Source organism: Garra rufa, chromosome 25 (assembly GCF_049309525.1).
Source record: "Garra rufa chromosome 25, GarRuf1.0, whole genome shotgun sequence".
NCBI lineage: Eukaryota > Metazoa > Chordata > Actinopteri > Cypriniformes > Cyprinidae > Garra > Garra rufa.
The window spans coordinates 16093671-16114267 of NC_133385.1; the positions used below are offsets into that span (position 1 = coordinate 16093671).

At 33.3% G+C, this 20597-nt stretch overlaps 1 protein-coding gene across 1 annotated transcript in view; it reads left to right on the top strand.

The window, feature by feature from the left end:
• The window catches only part of znrf1 (zinc and ring finger 1), a 56837-nt gene that overhangs the window by 20224 nt on the left and 16016 nt on the right, over positions 1 to 20597 (top strand). Inside the window, exon 2 of the mRNA XM_073832162.1 lies at positions 18796 to 18891. Within this exon, the coding sequence (XP_073688263.1) occupies positions 18796 to 18891 (96 nt within the window). The remainder of the gene's footprint in view (positions 1 to 18795; positions 18892 to 20597) is intronic.

Consider the following 20597-nt stretch of genomic DNA (forward strand, 5'->3'; position numbering starts at 1 on the left):
CACTTGTATATAATTTATTTTATATATAAATATTTTGCATATAAAGCTAGCATATTTTTTATTGATATATATACATGTATAAGTGTGTATTTATATATACATAATAAATATGCAAACTATGCAAACTTTTATTTTGAATCGATTAATCGTAACTAACCGTTTTGCAGCTCTAGAAACTTTTAAAGGACAACTATTATGCTGTTTTTACAATATAAGTCTCAGGTGTCCCCAGAATGTGTCTGTGAAATTTTAGCCCAAAATACCTCACTGATTATTTATTACATAATTTTGAAAATGGCTATTTTAAGTGGAAGCAGAAACACACTGTTTTCGTGCATGGCTCTTTAAATGCAAATGGGCTGCTGCTCCCCGCCCCGTTTTCCAGAACAGAGTTGTGCCTTTACAGCCCGTACCTCAGATATTCTGCCAAAACACCTGTTTGGTTTTGATTGTTATGTCTTCTGATATAAGGTTTTCTGAGCGCACACATCCGAAGCACGCGCACAGAAAGCGGCTGTCTCGCGACATGTTAGTATTAAACTAAATTCTCTTTCACGTCTTATTGCGCTTAAAACTGTCACATACACACAAGTTTATGTTAAAAATATGCAGGATTTACAAAAACAGTTGGTTATATCTGTGAAGGTAAACAGCTGAAAAATAAATATCATGTTTATATTTGATCTGTGTGGCAGCAACGTAATATACAGTAAATAAATCAATAAATTCACTGCTCTCTTGTCTCCTCTGAGGCTGGGACTCTAAATAGTGTTCTGTGCTCGTCTGTGCACCCAATGACTGAACAGTTAGCATGCTTTGCTCAAATTTTTGCCATGGCGCTAAAACTGGTACAGCGTTGTTGCTTGCAAAAAACAAAATGGCGTGGAAACGTGCAGATTAAGGGCCTGTGATATTATAATAAAATCCCCTTTCAATGTCACAGTGGGAGCTAAATCTAAGTGGCTCGTTTTTTCACATGCTTGCAGAGAAATGCTTACCAAAACAAAGTTACTGGGTTGTTCTTTTACACATTTTCTGAGTTGGTAGATGCACCAGGGACCCAAATAATAACACTTAAACATGGAAAAAGTTTTTTTTTTTTTATGATATGTCTCCTTTAAGAAAATATTGTACACTCCAAAAATGCTGGGTTGCTGTTAAGGAAAAAAACTCTCAATATCATTGTTGAAAAGAGCTTATGTTCTGCTTAGTATTTTTGTGGAAACCACAATATATTATATATTATTATATTGTATGTTATATATTGCTAAGATACCAATTATAATATCAATTCAGACATTTCTGATCATATTCTTCCAGGACCAAATGATCAGATCAATGCTATTCACAAACATTTCACAGCTCTATCCATATTTTTATGTATAATTAATTTGTGTCAAATATTTTAGGAGAAGCATCTGAGGTGGAGCTGATATAAATGAAACCGCTCCTGAGCTGTGAAACAGCCGCCGTTGAGCAATTCAGATTTCCTCTGGGAGCGTATAGCATAAACACTTAAAATTGATATGTTGGTGTATAACCTACAAAGTGATATGGAGGCACTCGCGCGCACACAAACAAACACACTTGCGCTGAATAAGCTAATACACAACGCCCTCACAACTGGTGACAGGGAATGCCCTTGACTCGTCTGCTCTCGAATCCAAGGCTTCAAACGGCAAAGCTGCTTGTTATGAGGCGGCATGCAGATGCAGGAATACTGTCCTGATGGGCAGTGCTTTAAAAGAAGCTGTCATGCTGTCTACTCGCTCGCTCGCTCTCTTGCCTCCTTCGACAGTGCTGTGTCACCATGTTTACGTCCTTGTCTCGCTCTCCTCCAGCACTCCTCCCCTTTTCCCTCTGCTCTTTCCTTTCAGAGTGTGGTTAGATTAATAATACAAGTATAGCATTGATGGAAGTGATATAGAAACCAACCAGCAAATTACAAAATCCCATTTACTGTTCTCATAATTGCAGAATGGATTAATTGTGCATAAGTTAACAATATTTATTGTGTGGCTTTTAGTGAATAATTAACCCATTTGGTCAGAACTTGGTTAGAGCAAAAAGTTTTCAAATACTTTTGAGCACTTGATTTTTTTGTGTTTAAAATGAATGTTATTTATTCATATCTACAGTTGAGGTCAAAAGTGTACATACACCTTGAAGAATCTGCAAACGGTTAATTATTTTACCAAAATAAGAGAGATCATACAAAATGCTTGTTATTTTTTATTTAGTACTGACCTGAATAAGATATTTCACATAAAAGATGTTTACATATAGTCCACAAGAGAAAATAGCAGTCGAATTTATAAAAATGACCCTGTTCAAAAGTTTACATACACTTGATTCTTAATACTGTGTTGTTACCTAAATGATCCAATGATTTTTTTGTTTAGTAATAGTTGTTCATGAGTCCCTTGTTTGTCCTGAACAGTTAAACTGCCTGCTGTTCTTCAGAAAAATCCATCAGGTCCCACAAATTTGAACCCTTTCCAAAAATGACTGTATGATTTTGAGATCCATCTTTTCACACTGAGGACAACTGAGGGACTCATATGCAACTATTACAGAAGGTTCAAACACTCACTGATACTTCAGAAGGGAAAAACATGCATTAAGAGCGGGGTGAAAACTTTTGAACCGAATGAAGATGCGTACATTTTTCTTATTTTGCCTAAATATCATATTTTTTCATTTAGTACTGCCCTTCAGAAGCTACAGGAGATACTTACATGTTACCTAGAAGACAAAATAAGGTACATTTATCCCGATCTTCAAATTTCAAAAGTTTTCACCCTTAATGCATCTTAATACAGCTCTCAATGCATCATATTTTCCTTCTGAAGCATTAGTGAGCATTTGAACCTTCTATAATAGTTGCATATAAGTCCCTCAGTTGTCCTCAGTGTGAAAAGATAGATCTCAAAATCATACAGTCATTGTTGGAAAGGGTTCAAATACAGAAAAATGCTGAAAAACCAAAGAATTTCTTTAAAAATCAAGTGTATGTAAACTTTCGAACAGTGATTTTTATAAATTCAACTATTTTTTCTTGTGGATTATATGTAAACGTCTTTTATGTGAAATATCTTATTGAGGTCAGTACTAAATAAAAAATAACATGCATTTTGTATGATCTCTCTCATTTTGGTAAAATAATTAACATTTTGCAGATTCTGCAAAGTGTATGTAAACTTCTATATTCTATAATTTATCTATTTTTATATGTATATATTGTAATATGTGACCCTGGACCACAAAACCAGTCATAAGTGTAAATTTGTCGAAATTGAGATTCTTACATCATCTGAAAGGTGAGTAAATAAGCTTTCCATTGATATATTGTTTGTTAAAATATGACAATGTTTGTCTGAGATACAACTATTTGAAAACCTGGAATCTGAGGATGCAAAAAAATCTAAATATTGAGAAAATCGCCTTAAAAGTTGTCCAAATGACGTTCTTAGCAATGCATATTACTAATCAAAAATCAAGTTTTTATACATTTATGGTAGAAAATTTACAAAATATCTTCATGGAACATTATTTTTACTTAATATGCTAATGATTTTTGGCATAAAAGAAAAATCGATAATTTTGACCCATGCAATGTATTTTTGGCTATTGCTACAAATATACCCATGCTACTTAAGACTGGTTTTGTGGTCCAGGGTCACATATATGGCAATTATAACGCTGACCGTAAAATCACACATATTGCATTTCTAAAAAATGATTTATGATGACGTCTTAGCCTTTTAAATCCTTCTGTAAACATTACATCATAAAAGCTCATGTCTGAATATAGATTCTATTATTGCTCGCACTTATTTGCTCTGATATAATAACACTCATTGCTTACCGAACACTGTTTGAATAGATGGGTACATATTCTTTAGTTGAAAAAAATATGTTGTTGCTGGATATTCTCTCTGCATCTGTTCAAATGGCCTCTCTTCTTTCTGTTTGCTGCCAGAGTCATTGTATGAGGTACAATGTACAGCAACCTCACCTAAAAAGAGCAGACAATGAAATACTGCCATTGTATCGGTGCAGATGTGCGTCAGCCGATGCGTGTCATCCTTTTCTAAACCCCAATGAAGGTCAGGCTGGGAGAAATTAGCACTGCTTGTCAAGCATTAACTAAAAGGGGGGATTTTAATGGCATTAAACACCGAGCTCTCAGACCCTCGGCGTTAGAGATGGTTCACTATGTCCCCAGAGTAGTTATATATTTTACAGATCGATATTTTGTAATGAAAGAGGCTGGCGAGTGAAACCGAGCTTTAAGGTTCGGCGTGCAGTGATGGATGTGTGTACTGCGCTAAGCTGTAGCCTGCTATGACAAATGAATGGTCACAGGAAGTCACCGTTGTCTGGCCAGTTGCGGTTTCTAGTTGGTCCTGAGACGCTTAACACCTTTTAATGGTTTGACCTGTTTTTGTATGTGGTTTTCTGCTGAGTCATGCAGTGTTTCCTGCTTGTACACCGGCCTGTTTGTCTTTGGTGCATAGATTTTGTTTGAAACATCACAATGTATTGCTATCTGCTTCATATCAGTGCTTTTTTAATGTAATGTTCGAGCTGTCTACGAAGCGAACTCAATTGGTGGATTTTTGAAGACATGTCAAACAGTTTGTGAGTCGTGCTGTGGGCTTTTGGTGATGCGGTTCTGTGATGTAATTGTTGAGTCCTTTACAGGCTCGTGCTGCTGCTGATTGATTAAGCATCGCTGGTGTCTGTAAATGGCCTCATTGTAATCAACCGGTTTGTTTGCATACTGTTTAGGAAACACTGATCCTTTCAAGCCGACGTGTGAAGAGACACAGATCAATACTTTGATTGAGTGTTGACTAGGGTTATTATCGCAAATGAAAACAAAGGTGCAAAATAGTTTGTTGTTGTTGTTAATGGAGGTATATAAAACTACACAGAATTACAGCAAAAAATTATATATTATTAAATGATCTATCTATCATATATCTATCTATCTATCTATCTATCTATCTATCTATCTATCTATCTATCTATCTATCTATCTATATCGTTTTATCGGTCTGTTGTTCTATCATTCTATCTATGCTGTATCGCTCTATCGTTCTGACGTTGTATCTATCGTTTTATCATTCTATCGTTCTATCTATTGTTCTATCTATCGTTCTATCTATTGTTCTATCTATCGTTCTATCTATAGTTCTATCGCTCTATCGTTCTAGCATTCTATCTATCTATTTATCTATCTGTTGTTTTATCATTCTATCTATCTATCATTTTATTGTTCTATCGTTCTATCGTTCTGTCATTCTATCTATCGTTTTGTCATTTTATCATTCTATCTATCTATCATTTTTCTATCAGTCTATTGTTCTATCTACTGTTCTATCTATCATTCTATCGCTCTATCGTTCCATTGCTTTATCTATCTATTGTTCTATCATTCTATCTATTGCTTTGTCCATCTATCATTCTGTCATTCTATTTGTTGTTGTATTTATCTCTATCTATCTATCTATCTATCTATCTATCTATCTATCTATCTATCTATCTATCTATCTATCTGTCTATCTATCTATCTATATATTGTTCTATTGTTCTATCTAGCTATCTGTCTTTGTTTCATTGTTCTACTGTTCTGTCATTTTATTGTTCTATCATTCTATCACTCTATCATTCTGCCATTCTATAGCGTTTTATCATTCTATCTATCGTTCTATTCTATCATTCTATTGTTTTATCTACCTATTGCTCTCTGTCGTTTTATCATTCTATCTATCTATCTATCTATCTATCTATCTATCTATCTATCTATCTATCTATCGTTCTGTCGTTTTATCTATCTTTCTATCTAGCTACGTATTGTTCTACCATTCTGTCTATTGCTGTATCTATCATTCTATCATCTATTTATTTGTCTAGCTATCATTCTGTCTATCATTTTGTCTATCATCTATCTATCTATCTATCTATCTATCTATCTATCTATCTATCTATCTATCTATCTATCTATCTATCTATCTATCTATCTATCTATCTATTATCTATCATTCTATCGCTTTGTCTATCATTCAGATGTATTTGTCTTGTATCTATCTATCTATCTATCTATCTATCTATCTATCTATCTATCTATCTATCTATCTATCTATCTATCTATCTATCTATCTATCGTTTTGTCGTTCTGTCTATCATTTTGTCTATCTATCATCTATCTGTCTTTATCTATCGCTGTGTCTATCATTCTGTCATTCTATTGTTCTGTTATTCTGTCGTTCTATCATCTATCTATTATCTATTATTTTATCATTCTATCGCTTTGTCTATCATTCAGATGTATTTGTCTTGTATCTATCTATCTATCTATCTATCTATCTATCTATCTATCTATCGTTTTGTCGTTCTGTCTATCAAATGTCTATCTATCTATCATCTATCTGTCTTTATCTATCGCTGTGTCTATCATTCTGTCATTCTATTGTTCTGTTATTCTGTCGTTCTATCATCTATCTATCTATCTATCTATCTATCTATCTATCTATCTATCATTCCATCTATTGTTTTGTAACGAATAGCAAATTGTTTTCATTGTATATAGGAAGCAGTTTTATATATTTAAAAATAGCACATTTTTAATTTAAAAAGCAGGACACTACAGTTTTTTGTGTATTGCCTTTGTGTTGAATTGCTTTCATGAATGTTTACTGTTGCTTGCTTTCCTTCGACTTGATGTGCTGAATAAGGTTTGCAATTTTGAAGAAAAAATTGGTATTTTGTACAGTGCAACACTGTCGGTGAGTCTTGGGAATTTTGGTTAGCCAGAGTCTGGCATGAGTGTCTGTCTAAGTTTTTTGACTTCTTCATCTTCGGCCGTGGGGAACGGAACAAGAACTATATGCAGAGGTTTCATCAAAAATGCATGGATATCAGACGGAGCAGTCGGCTCTGCTTGAGGAGCGCGTCAGCTCGAAGGACGAGAGCCAGGGGACACTTTAACAGGTGCAGAGCGTAACGGCTCTATTTCAGATTCGTGAGGAGACACGGCACGACAAGATGCTGCTCTCTGAGTCTCAAGCCTGGATTATTTTCTGAAGTAAACGGATACTGGTTGGTGTTGCAAGTGAAGGACACAGGGAACAACTTTGATTTAAAAAAAAAAAACTCCCAAACTAAAAGAAACAAAGTTTTTAAGGTGTATTCTGATTGTAATCAAGGCTAAATTCAAGTTAAAGTGTCTTTCTGACCATTAGCTGTCCCCCTTGACCACTAAAACACACAACAGTGACAATTAACCCACAAATACACACAAAGTTCCAAACGCTCAGTCTCCCATTAATGTCCTGACTTGAGCCAGAGCTCATTAAGACCAATAGAGTGTCTAATTAAGCCACGCACAGTGAGAGCAAGCAGCTGGTCTTCCCAGCAGCCTTTAGGATCTCACTGACCGAGGGGCCCATGGCTCTATTCTGGCCTTTTTACATAGACTCTTCCCCTCATCAGAGCCTCAACCCTGATTACAAAGGTTCAAACCATGCTGCCTGGCACCTGAATTCATATTTAAAGGGATAGTGCACCCAAAAATGAAAATTCTGTCATTATTACTAAACCTCATGTCGTTCCAAACTTGTAAGACCTTCATTTATCTTCAGAACAGAAAGATGTTTTTGATGGAATCCCAGAGCTTTCTGACCCTGCATGTTGTATTATTTATTTTTATTTTGGTTTAATTTGCTCTTTTTATTATATTAAATGATTTTTTGCCAGTTGAACGATTCATTCACTATTTGGACTCATTCAGCTCTTGCAGGGTTTCTGCGGGTCCTTAAAAAGTCTTAAAATGTCTTAAATATTTTTGGTCACATTATCGCTAAAATACCTTAAGTCTGATGGACCTAATGACTGTTTAAACACTGAATAATGTTACTGAATGATTCAGTGTTTTTTGAAGGAATCAGTTGTATGAAACACTTAATGCTCACTCGTTAAGTGACTTACTGCCACCTACTGGTAGTTTAGTATGTCTAAAAGTATGCTTCCCCCCCCCCCAACATTTTTTATTTCTATATACATAAATGTATTTAAAACATTAATCTCATAACATTATTTATTGCAGTTGTAACTAGTAATTTATTGTAAGTCTGACTGGTAACCGCTCTGTAGAATTTTTTGATAAATTGTAATAATTTGACATGAAAGGTGAAACATACATTTAAAAAGTTTAAAAATTGGTCTTTATAAATGTAAAAAAAAAAAAAAAATCTGATTTATGTAAAAGCTGATAGAACACTGATGAAAATATTGCTTCAGAATAAATTGTTTACACCACTAAAATCTCAGTGATGTACTTTTGTGGGGATATTTTGTGTGGAGAAAGAAAAGTTCACTGCATATTGTAGTAATAAATATCATTAATGACAGCGATGAAATGTAGTTTTCTTTTTACATTGACATTAAAGGAACCGTATGTAAGAAATTTATTTCAGTTAATCATAAAATGGCCCTGACATGTCACTAGACATTAAGAAATCATGTTCATTTCAAATACTTATATCAACAGTGACAACAGTGGTCCGGCCAGGATATTGTCATTTAAAAGTGAGAGTTGCAGCCCAGACTGATGTTATTGTTGTCATTTTGTGTTTTGGTCTGAGGCTCCACCCTCCAGCTATCGACTAATCACGAAGTCAGTAGAGTTTCGTCCTCCGGGTTGCCAGCTCTGCTCTAGTTACAGCTGCAGCTACGAAAACATGTATAATGTTACGAAACCTAAAAGCCCCCGTTATGAATCCGAAATACGTCGTGACAAAGTCCGAAATAAAACAAGAATTTGTATAGGAGATGCCTTTGAAAGATGGAGACGGCTGAAAACGGAGAAGAATTTGAAGACAGACGCCAACGTTGCTAATTTTCTCCTGGACAGGTAAGATTCATCTATGTTTGGCTAACTTTGCTTCCGTACACAGTGGATTTTCCACAGTCGCCCGTGCTAAATGCGTTCATAAAAAGCGTTATATCGCACCACTAGCAGGGTATGAAAACAATCTATGTTCCGACTGAAATGTGGTATTACAGTACATCTTTACGAAATATTTGGCTAATCGCCATTAGTAAATTTTTGCGATACATAATTACTTCGCAAAACATCTCTCGTGAAGCATAAACATAATTAACAGAAGAAAAAAAATACTGTGTAGGACTTGTCACTTGCCATTGGAAGCTTAGCTGGCAACCTCGAGTCAGGGGGGAGGGGGAGGGGATACACCGTTCTACAGTATTTTGAAAGTGATTGCAGTACCAGTTTTGGCCACAATCCTACATACGGTTCCTTTAAATATTACATATATGTATGTAATATAATGTGTATTTACATTACAGGTTTAGGTCTTAAATTTCGTATAAGGTGGTATTAAAAAGGTCTTCAAAAGTCATGAATGAATCAGTCTCAGCGTCTAATTACTCAACCTCATGCCATTCCAAACCCGTAAGACCTCCGTTCATCTTCGGAACACAAATTAAGATAAGCTTTCTGAACCTGCATAGACCGATGTTGTATTATTTATTCAATTTTTGTTTTACTAATTTGGTCTTTTTTATGATATTAAATCATTTTTTTCACACAATTTCCTAATTTTTTACATTGTTCAGCAACTTCTGTTGCTTTAAATGTGCTGTATACTTCAAATATGTTGTCAAATGACTTCTGATGGAGTTCACAAAGCCAGTTTGAATGATTCATTTACTATTTGGACTTATTCGGCTCTTGAGTTCAATTCACTGACTCAATGAATCAGTCTCATTGATAAATTACTTAACCTCTTGTTTTTTTGAAACCCGTAAGACCTTCGTTCATCTTCAGAACAAAAAATAAGATATTTTTGATGAAATCCGAGAGCTTTCTGACCCTGTATAGTGTCTGGTTTATGGACTGTTTGTGTTAGTTCTTCCCTGTGTTTCCCCTTCTTGGACTGTATGATTTGTTTTTTTCCTTTGTCTCCCCCGTTATTCTGGTTGTATTGGTTTCTCCTTTGCCCATATTTGGTGTTTCCTGTTCATTAGCGTTATTCGCCCCACCTGTTGTCGTCTATTACTCCCCTTTATAAGTTGGTTGTTTTCCCGTTTCTTGTTCTGGTAACATCGTTACCTCCTGTGTTTCAGTCTCTTTGTCTGCTGTTGTTACCTTAGTATTCATTAAAGACTTTGCATTTTACTCCCGTTCCTGTACGTGCCTTGACATATAGTCAGATGTTGTATTATGAATCTCTTTTTTTTTTATTAATTTGTTCTTTTTTATGATATTAAATCATTTTTTCCACACAATTTATTTATTTCTTTACATTGTGCAGCAACTTTTGTTGCTTTAAATGTGCTGTATACTCTAAATCAGTTGTCAAATGACTTCTGATCGAGTTCACAAAGTCAGTTTGAACGATTCATTCACTATTTGGACTTATTTGGCTCTTGAGTTTAATTCACTGACTCAAATCAGCCTCAGCAAGTTAATAGCTCACTGGAGAAAGATTATCAATGAAAAATGACTTCAATTTCGGCCAGTTTCTTACAAAAAGCAATTGTTTTGCTTGAGAAAACCTTAATAATATCGTAGAAGTCCTGTGGACCTCTTCTGTGAAATTTTTTATCCTTTTCGAAGCTTGAAAGCTTCAGTCATCATTTATTGTTATTATATGAAAATCAAGACGAAGATCAAAGAAAGTCACACAAGTTCAGAACAACATGAAGTTAAGATGATAAGATTTGGACATGAAAAGCAGTCCACTTGGACTTGGACGTCAACTGAGGTAATTTACAAATAAGTTTAATAAGTCTAATGACTTGATCTCATAAGCTCATTGTCGTTATGGCCGGTTTGGCATGAAAGACGTCTGGTCTGTTTGTTGCTGCGGTTGAGCTGCTGTTGATATTTTCGGTGCCATGTGATACGTGTGGTAGTGGAGACAGTTGGCCTCTCGCATGTGCGACTCGAGTTCTGCGTGTTGACAGATGGAACCCCGTCGCCCCCCTTTAGTAGCTTTGTTTCAGTGAATCACACCTCTTAAGAGATGGGACATCCCCGTCAGAGATTTCCACACCTCCGTTTTCCACTTCAGTCTTCTTTCCTTCGCTCTTTCTCTCTCTCCATCTGTCCCCAAGGAATGCCTGAAAATAGCAGCCTAGGGAAAACTGGGTCAGGCATCATCATGGGTTCCTGGGGTGGGATTTGGAGGTTGGGGCGTGCGCTAAGTGAAGAGTCGGAGGGCGGAGAGAATCGAACCTTGGTTATATTGACAGATAGAGCTGTCTTCGTCCTTACATTTACTTTGTGCCGTGTTTTTACTGACTTTGCATTTTGGCTCTGTTTGGATTCTTATTCAGTCTCACTTGTTTTCCTGGCATGGCTACTTTTGTTCATTAGACTGTCTGCACCTGCTTTCTTTCACTGAACTGCACCTAAAAATGAAAATTTTATTATTTTTTTACTCACCCTTATGTCGTTCCAAACTCATTTGCGGATTCTTCAGGCTGTTTAACACAATAGTAGTCATTTTTAAAGACAGTTCTTTGGTTGGGATAGTAATTTAGATTTTTGTGTGGCCTGCCAACATTGATACTGACCCCAACAGTGTATTTTATACGTATTTATATATTTAGACTGCCATTCAGTGAGATTTTCTAATGTAATTTATTCTTGTGATGCAAAGTTGAATTTTCAGCATCGTTACTCCAGTCTTCTGTGTCACATGATCCTTTCGGAAATCATTCTAATATGCTGATTGGTTGCTCAGGAAACATTTCTGATTATTATCCACGTTGAAAACAGTTGTGCTGCTTAATATATTTGTTAAAACAGTGATACATTTTTTCAGGTTTCTTTCATAAATGGAAAGTTAAAAAGAAGAACATTTATTTAAAATAGGAATATTTTGTAAATAGGATTACTTATAAATTACTGTCACTTTTGATCAATTTAATGCGTCCTTGCTGAATAAAAGATTGCTGAAATGCTCATTTATTTAAAAAAAAGAAAATGTCAAAAGTTAAACGTAGTGACCCCAAAATTTTTAAACAGTTTTTTAGATTTAGATTTTTTAATAACTATTAAGTTATTAACTTAAAGTTTTGGTTTTTTTGTAATAAGTTCAGTTTTGTGTACTTTTTTTTTCTTCATGAAAAGAACATTTGTATGGAAGCCCATTTCCGCCACTGAATAAATCAAAATAAAAAAGGTAACCGCAACTTTTTTCTTAGAATTGCATGATACAAACTCGCAATCCTGACCTTTTCTTTTATTTGATATAAACTCGCAATTCAAATTTTTTTCTCAAAATTGTGACATACAAACTCAGAATTGCATGATACAAACTCGCAATTCAGACTTTTTTCCTCAGAATTGTGAGATACAAACTAGCAATTCTTACTTTTTTCTCAGAATTGTGAAATATAAACTTAAAATTCTGACTTTTATTCTCAGAATTGTGAGATACAAACTCATAATTTTGACTTTCTTCTCAGAATTGTGAAATATAAATGTACAATTCTGACTTTTATTCTCAGAATTGCATGATACAAACTTGCAATTCAGACTTTTTTCCTCAGAATTGTGAGATACAAACTAGCAATTCTTACTTTTTTCTCAGAATTGTGAAATATAAACTTAAAATTCTGACTTTATTTTCAGAATTGTGAGTTAAAACTCATTTTGAAATAGAAATTTGAAATTTTGAAATATAAACTTACAATTCAAACTTTTTTCTCAAAATTGTGAAATAAAAATGTACAATTCTGACTTTTATTCTCAGAATTGTGAGGTACAAACTTGTAATTCTGACTTTCTTCTCAGAATTGTGAAATATAAACATACAATTCTGACTTTTATTCTCAGAATTGTGAGGTACAAACTCGTAATTTTGACTTTCTTCTCAGAATTGTGAAATATAAATGTACAATTCTGACTTTTATTCTCAGAATTGCATGATACAAACTTGCAATTCAGACTTTTTTCCTCAGAATTGTGAGACACAAACTTGCAATTCTGACTTTTATTCTCAATATTGTGAGACACAAACTCGCAATTCTGACTTCTATTCTCAGAACTGAGATATAAACTCACATTTCTGACTTTTTTTCTCAGAATTGTGAGATATAAACTAGCAATTCTAACTTTTTATTCAAAATTGTGAAATATAAATGTACAATTCTTGACTTTTATTCTCAGAACTGTGAGATACAAACTCGTAAATCTGACTTTTTTTCTCAGAACTGCGTGATACAAACTCGCAATTCAGACTTTTCTCAGAATTGTGAGATACAGTTTTGCAATTCAGACTTTTCTCAGAATTGTGAGATACAGTTTTGCAATTCTGACTTTTTTCTCAATATTGTAAGACACTAACTTGCAATTCTGACTTTTTTTGTAATATTGTGAGACACAAACTCACAATTCTGACTTTTTTCTCAATATTGAAATATAAACTCACAATTCTGACTTTTTTTCTCAGAATTGTGAGATACAGTTTTGCAATTCTTTTTTTCTCAATATTGTGAGATACAAACGTGCAATTCTGACTTCTTTTCTCAATCTTGTGAGAAACAAACTTGCATTTCTGACCTTTTTCTCAGAATTGCATTATTCAAACTAGCAATTCTGACTTTTTTTAGAATTTTGAGATAGAATAAAAAGAAAGTTTGAAACTTAGAATTGCGGGATATAAACTAGCAATTCTGAGAAAACATCATTCTTTTTCCCCTCAGAATTGGACTTTATAACTCACAATTGCGAGTTCATATCACACAATGCTGACTTTGTTTCTCGCAATTGCAAGCTTATATCATGCAATTCTCGGAAAAAAGTCAGAATTGTTAGATAAAAAGTCGCAATTACTTACATTTTTTATTCAGTGGCAGAAATGGGCTTTCATACATGCACAGGAAGTTAACCAGCTATAATGTAACTCCATATATTCATAAACACACTTTTGCATAAAAACAGTGACATGAGGCGAATCATTACTGATTGATTTGTACTTTCCTACTGATGACTGTGTGACTCTTTTTACAAGTCTTTTCAGCGAAACAAGCTTGAATAATTAACAACAGAATCTATGTATTAAGATTAATTGTTTTTCTACCTCATTTAAAACAAAACAAAAAATACTCAAAACTCAAGAGTTAACCAGAAATCTTTTGCAGCTTATGTTTCAGGCTGCTCCCACAGGGCAAACAACCTGTCTTCACCCTAAGTAATTATCAACATAAGCAGTGAAATAGTGTAAAACTGCTGTTAATTAGATTTTACAATATTCCCCTCAAACCAAGGTTCCACATCATGAACACAGAGAGCTTCTCTCGGCAGAAATCCAATCAGGTTTTTCTCTTATGTTTACAATTTCTAATAACCCCCCCTCCAGGCAATTGTGAAACGGCTTCCTATTCAGTATTCATTCCTTGATAAATACTGAGAGCAGCTTCACAATAATATACCAGTTTTGTAAGTTGCACAGAACTATAATTTGCTTGGTTTCGAGTCTTTTCGCCAAGGCCGTGCCCTCATGTACAGTACAGTTTCAAAATCACACCTGCACCTTCTCCAATGGAAGTCCCCAAACTCACCCGCCTGTGTTTTATATAGCCCTGCTGACGTGGCGAGTTTTTATTTTATATAGTTTGTGAACGTGAATTCATTCATCAAAGTCTGCTAAGGAACAACACTTTAGCTTGCCACTTTTCACCCTAGAGTTCAGTGCATTAGGAAACATGGACACGAATCATGCGAAAAGGCTGTCTGTTTAAAACAAGGCCTGTGGGCTTCATGATGGGATGTGAGGTGCCAAACAGCGTCTCAATGACCTGCCGCTGCGTCTGTGTTTATGAAGGACACAACCTGGCTCTGTGGGACTCAATGTGTGAATGGTTCTCTCTTTCTATCTTCCCCTACGGGTCTTTGGTTGATGTCAGAGGACAGGGTGTTAGTGGAAGCTTCCTTTGGTTGCTGATTTGATGCCAGTGTTGTGGTTTATTGCACAATAGACTGGTTAGGCATAATAGGTTAGACTCCGTTATGAACTTAACGCTGATGAAAATGAGGTTGTGAGGGATAGACAGACATTTCATCAGCTGAACAACTTATTGAACACACTTCCCGCCTTCACAGCCTTATTTTTATTTCTGTCAAAAGTTAAAGGGACAGTTTTATTTTTAAATTTTGTCATTAATTACTCACCGTCATGTCTTTCCAAATCCGTAAGACCTTCGTTTATCTTCAGAACATGAAAAGTGTGTCTTTGTGCACAAAAGTATTCTTGTAGCTTCATAAAATTACGGTTGAACCGCTGATGTCACATGGACTATTTTAATGATGTCCTTACTACCTTTCTGGGTCTTGAACGTATCAGTTGTGTTGCTGTCTATGCAGGGTCAGAAGGCTTTCGGATTTCATCCAAAATATCTTAATTTGTGTCCCGAAGATAAATGAAGGTCTTACTGGTTTGGAACGACAAGAGGGTGATTAATTAATGACAGAGTTTTCTTTTTGGGTGAACTATCCCTTTAAATATGGTGCTTCAGACTATGATTAAACAGATTTTGTGACCATTTTTTACTGTTGATGTAAATAGAGGCCTATAAAAAAAATGCCCCACTGCAATACAAAACTAGCAATTCAGAGAAAAAAGGTACAAATGTGATATAATCTCACAATTGTTAGAAAAAAAGGCACAATTGCGAGATAAAAACTCGCAATTCTGAGAAAATAGGCACAATTGCCAAATTTAAACTCGCAATTCTGAAAAAAAAAGGTACAATAGCAAGATATAAACTTTCAATTCTGGAAAACAAAATTATATCTCGCAATTTTGACTTTAGAACACACAATTCTATGACAAGAGGGTATGTAATTAATGACAGAGTTTTCCTTTTTGGGTGAACTATCCCTTTAAATATGGTGCTTCAGACTATGACTAAACAGGCCTATAAAAAAAATGCCCCACTGCAATACAAAACATAAAATTTCGAAACGAATTTAAATATTTTCAAAAAATTATAAATAGAAGAAAGGAATTTTAGGCCTGGATCTGGATCTAATGGTGCCATATCTGCTAATATTAAAGAATTTTTTAAAAATTCATAATCTACAATTGTACAGTACAAATTTTCGATATAAGTGCATTCCTAATGTGTTATTAAAAATGTAATGTAATCTTCAGCCAATGTTAAATTGAATAGCCATTCATGTTTCATACTGTACATTATGATTTTGTGAAGCTTAAATTCAGTTGATTTTAATTGTGTTTTATTTTTAATGTACATTACATGTTTGGTGTCAGTCATTTTTTTTTACATACTGACCCCAAAACAGTAGTTTACATTTGTTTATATTTTTTTTATAACTATTAAGTTTGCTTTACAGTTTTGAAAGGAACATTTGTATGAAAGCCCATTTCCACCACTGCATTAAAAAAAAGGTAATTGCAACTTTTTATCTCACAATTTAGACTGTTTTCAGAGTTCACACTTCCCCATTCTGACTTGCAAACTCACAATTGCAAGTTATAAAGTCAGAATTGCGAGATATAAAGTCAGAATTGCAGGATATAAACTTGCAATTGCAAGTTATAAAGCTAGAATTGTAAGATATAAACTCGCAATTCTGAGAAAAAAAGGTACAATTCGCAATTCTGAGAAAAAAATCACAATTGCGAGACATAAACTAGCAATTCTGAGAAAAAAGGTACAATTGCGAGATATAAACCCACAATTCTGAGAAAAAAGGTACAATTGCAAGAAAAAAATTAGCTATTCTTAGAAAAAAGGCACAATTGCGAGATATAAATTTGTAATTCTGAGAAAAATAAGAATTGCAAATTCATATCTCGCAATTGTGACTTTAGAACACAATTGCAAGTTATTAAGTCAGAATTGTGAGACAAAAACCTGCAATTCTGAGAAATTCTCTTTTCCCCTCAGAATTGGACTTTATAGCTCACAATTGTGAGTTAGTATCTTACAATTCTGAGAAAAGAGGTACAATTGGGAGATAAAAACTCACAACTCTGAAAAAAAAGCCCAGTTGCAAGATATAAACTCGCAATTCTGAGAGAAAATGTACAATTGCAAGATATTAACATGCAATTCTAAGAAAAAAGTACAATTGTGAGATATAAACTAGCAATTGAGAGAAAAAAAGGTACAATTGCGATATCAACTCACAATTGTTAGAAAAAAGGCACAATTGCGAGATAAAAATCTCGCAATTCTAAGAAAAAAAGGCACAATTGCCAAATTTAAAAATCTGAAAAAAGGTGCAATAGCAAGATATAAACATAATACAAGATGCAAGCAATTCTGAGGAAAAAAGTAATTCATATCTCGCAATTTTGACTTTAGAACACACAATTGCGAGTTAAGTCAGATTTGTGAGATAAAAACCAGCAATTCTGAGAAAATATTAAAAAATATGTCTCTTTTCCCCTCAGAATTGGATTTTATAGCTTGCAATTGCGAGTTAGTATCTTACAATTCTGAGAAAAGAGGTACAATTGGGAGATAAAAACTTGCAATTCTAAGAAAAAAATACAATTGCGAGATATAAAATAGCAATTAAGAGAAAAAAAGGTACAATTGCGATATAAACTCACAATTGTTAGAAAAAAGGCACAATTGCGAGATAAAAACTTGCAATTCTGAGAAAAAAGGTACAATTGCAAGATATAACTCGCAATTCTGAGAAAAAGTACTTTATATCTCACAATTTTGACTTTAGAACACACAATTGAACTGTGAGATAAAAACCCGCAATTGTGAGAAAATATTTTAAAAAATGTCTCTTTTCCCCTTAGAATTAGACTTAATAGCTCGCAATTGCGAGTTTGCATCTTACAATTATGATAAAAAAGTCAGAATTGCAAGATATGAACTCGCAATTGTGAGGAAAAAAGTCAGAATTGCAAAATAAAAACATGCAAGGCTTTATTCAGCAAGAATCCGTTAAACTTTTTCAGAAGTGACAGCAAAGACATTTATTACAAAAATGTTTTAGTTCAAATAAATTCTGAAATGTAAGGTCATTAAAGAATCATGAGAAAAATCAGTTTCCACAAAATTATTAATCACCAAAACTGTTTTTTGAGCAGCAAATCAGCATATTAGAATGATTTCTGAAGGATCATGTGACACTGAAGACTGGAGTAATGATGCTGAAAATGTAGCTTTGTATCACAGGAATACATTACATTTTGAAAATATATTCAAATAAAAACCAGTCATTTTAAATAGTAATAACATTTCACAATTGTACTATTTTACAGTACTTTTAATGAACTAAATGCACACTTGGTGAGCACAAGAAACTAATTCCAAAAACATTTAAAAAAACTTACCAACCCCAAATAATATAGAAATTTAATATCAGCCATTTATGCATTATTGGACTGTGTAACTGAAGCTCTTATGATGCAGGTGAGATACAGGAAACTAACCAGAAAACTGAATGTTTATTTGCTGATACCGGCCTAACGTGAGCCTTATGTAGCTGCCGCTGTCATAATGGCATTGCTGAACAAGTGACATTGATGTATGTGTTTGTAAAGTGTGAGTTTAAGTTAAAAAAGCGTTGTGTCACCGAAGTTACTAAAAGCCGAGCTAATGCATTTGCAGCAGGGCGATAGAAACATAACATGTTGCGCAGGATTATGGCATTGGCAGTTATCAGACTGCTGCATCACTGTCACAGCTCATTCCACCGCCTTCGCCGGCTTATTGTCGCTTCAAGAGTTATGACAATGCTGTTTTCTTCTTCCTCTCCAGGATTTAAGTGTCCTGTCTGCTCCAAATCAGTGGCATCCAATGAGATGGAGGTTCACTTCATCATGTGTCTGAGCAAGCCCCGCCTCTCCTACAACGGTAAGACACGCCCACACTGACCCCGCCCACTTGTATTTCTATTAACTTCAGCTGTGTCATCTTAATATCTATCCTTTTCACTATTTTCTCCTTTTTGGTGTCGCTGTATTAGTTTATCTTTTCATTCTCTATTTTCGGAGATAAAAAAAAAAGTGAACTGTGGATGACCTCTTAATTTAGGTCTTCCATCTTCTTATTTGCTGTTTAATGTCATCTGTAGGCTGTCAAATACAGTCACGTTTTTTAAATATTTCTCTGTGGATTTTTACTTCAGCTATGTCTGCTATTACTACTCATATTGTCTTTAAGATATTACTGAATTTGCATCGCATTAAAGTTTCGTAATATGATGGATATCCGAGTAAAACTAAATGTTCGGTGGGAAATAAATAGGGTGATATTTAATTTTTTTTCTATTGGGTTTTCATTGAATCCTTTCATCAATCATCCCAGAGTTAAATGTAAGGCTGTATTAAATATTAAATATTAATGGTATTTTCCCCATGGTTACATTCGATGAAAGGTTGTTTCAGAGGCAGAGAACTTTTTTTCTGTATGAACTTTTTCTTTAGAAAGAAGTTTAGAGCTTTGATGAATTGTGATCAATTACATTTTTTTATTAAGAAAAAGATTGACTTTGATTACAATTTTATATTTTATGCTTTGGTTAATTTATTTAAAACTGAGCCCTGAGTTTTAATAAACTGACTTCTAACATCTCTGAAAATGTCTAAAAAAAAGCCATTATATCATTTTTATACTTTATAAAATAATAATAATGATCTCATTCATTTGAATCTAAACCTATTATCTCTTAACTGTAAACCTATTTTACCATTTTTAAATATTTTTTTTAATTCATTCATTTTATTATTTCATAAAAAAATTGTAATTCAAAAATTGCATTTTTAATCATTTGAAAATTAATTATTATAAATAAAATTGTAATAATTTTAATAATATTTTTATTTATTTTATTTTAATCTTAACCTGTTAAAAAAGATCTGTACATTTTTGTCTAGTTTAATTTTATTATTTCATTTTCTTTTCATATTTTTTCTTATATGACAGTAATTGCAATTATAAAAATAATTTAGATCTTGTATTTTTTAGTTATTTTATATTCTTTTTTCTTCTGTGACAATAATTGCAATTTTAATAATTTCATTTCATTATTTCACTATAATATAAATCAAATAATTTAATTTAGATCTTTTTTAGTTCATATATTTTATTTTTTAATTTTATTTTTATATTTTTTCTTGACAATGAAAATATGACAATAATTGTTTTTTTTATTAATATATATAAAATCAATACATTCAGTTTTTTATTTTTTTATCTTTTTTTATTTTCACAATTATTTTTTCTTACATGACAATAATTGCATTTTAATAATTTCATAATTAATTAATATTAATAGAATAAATACATTTATTATTACTTTATTTTACTTTTTATCTTAACCTATTAAAATCATTTAGATCTTAAATTTAAGTTTCTTCATTTTATTATTTCATTTTCTTTTCATTATTTTGTTCTTATATGACAGTAATTGCAATTTTAATAATTTTAAAATTCATTTATATATAATAATAATATTTATTTATTTTAATCTTAACCTATTAAAATAATTTAGATCTTTTATTTCATGTTCTTTTCACAATTATTTTTTCTTACATGACAATAATTGCATTTTAATCATT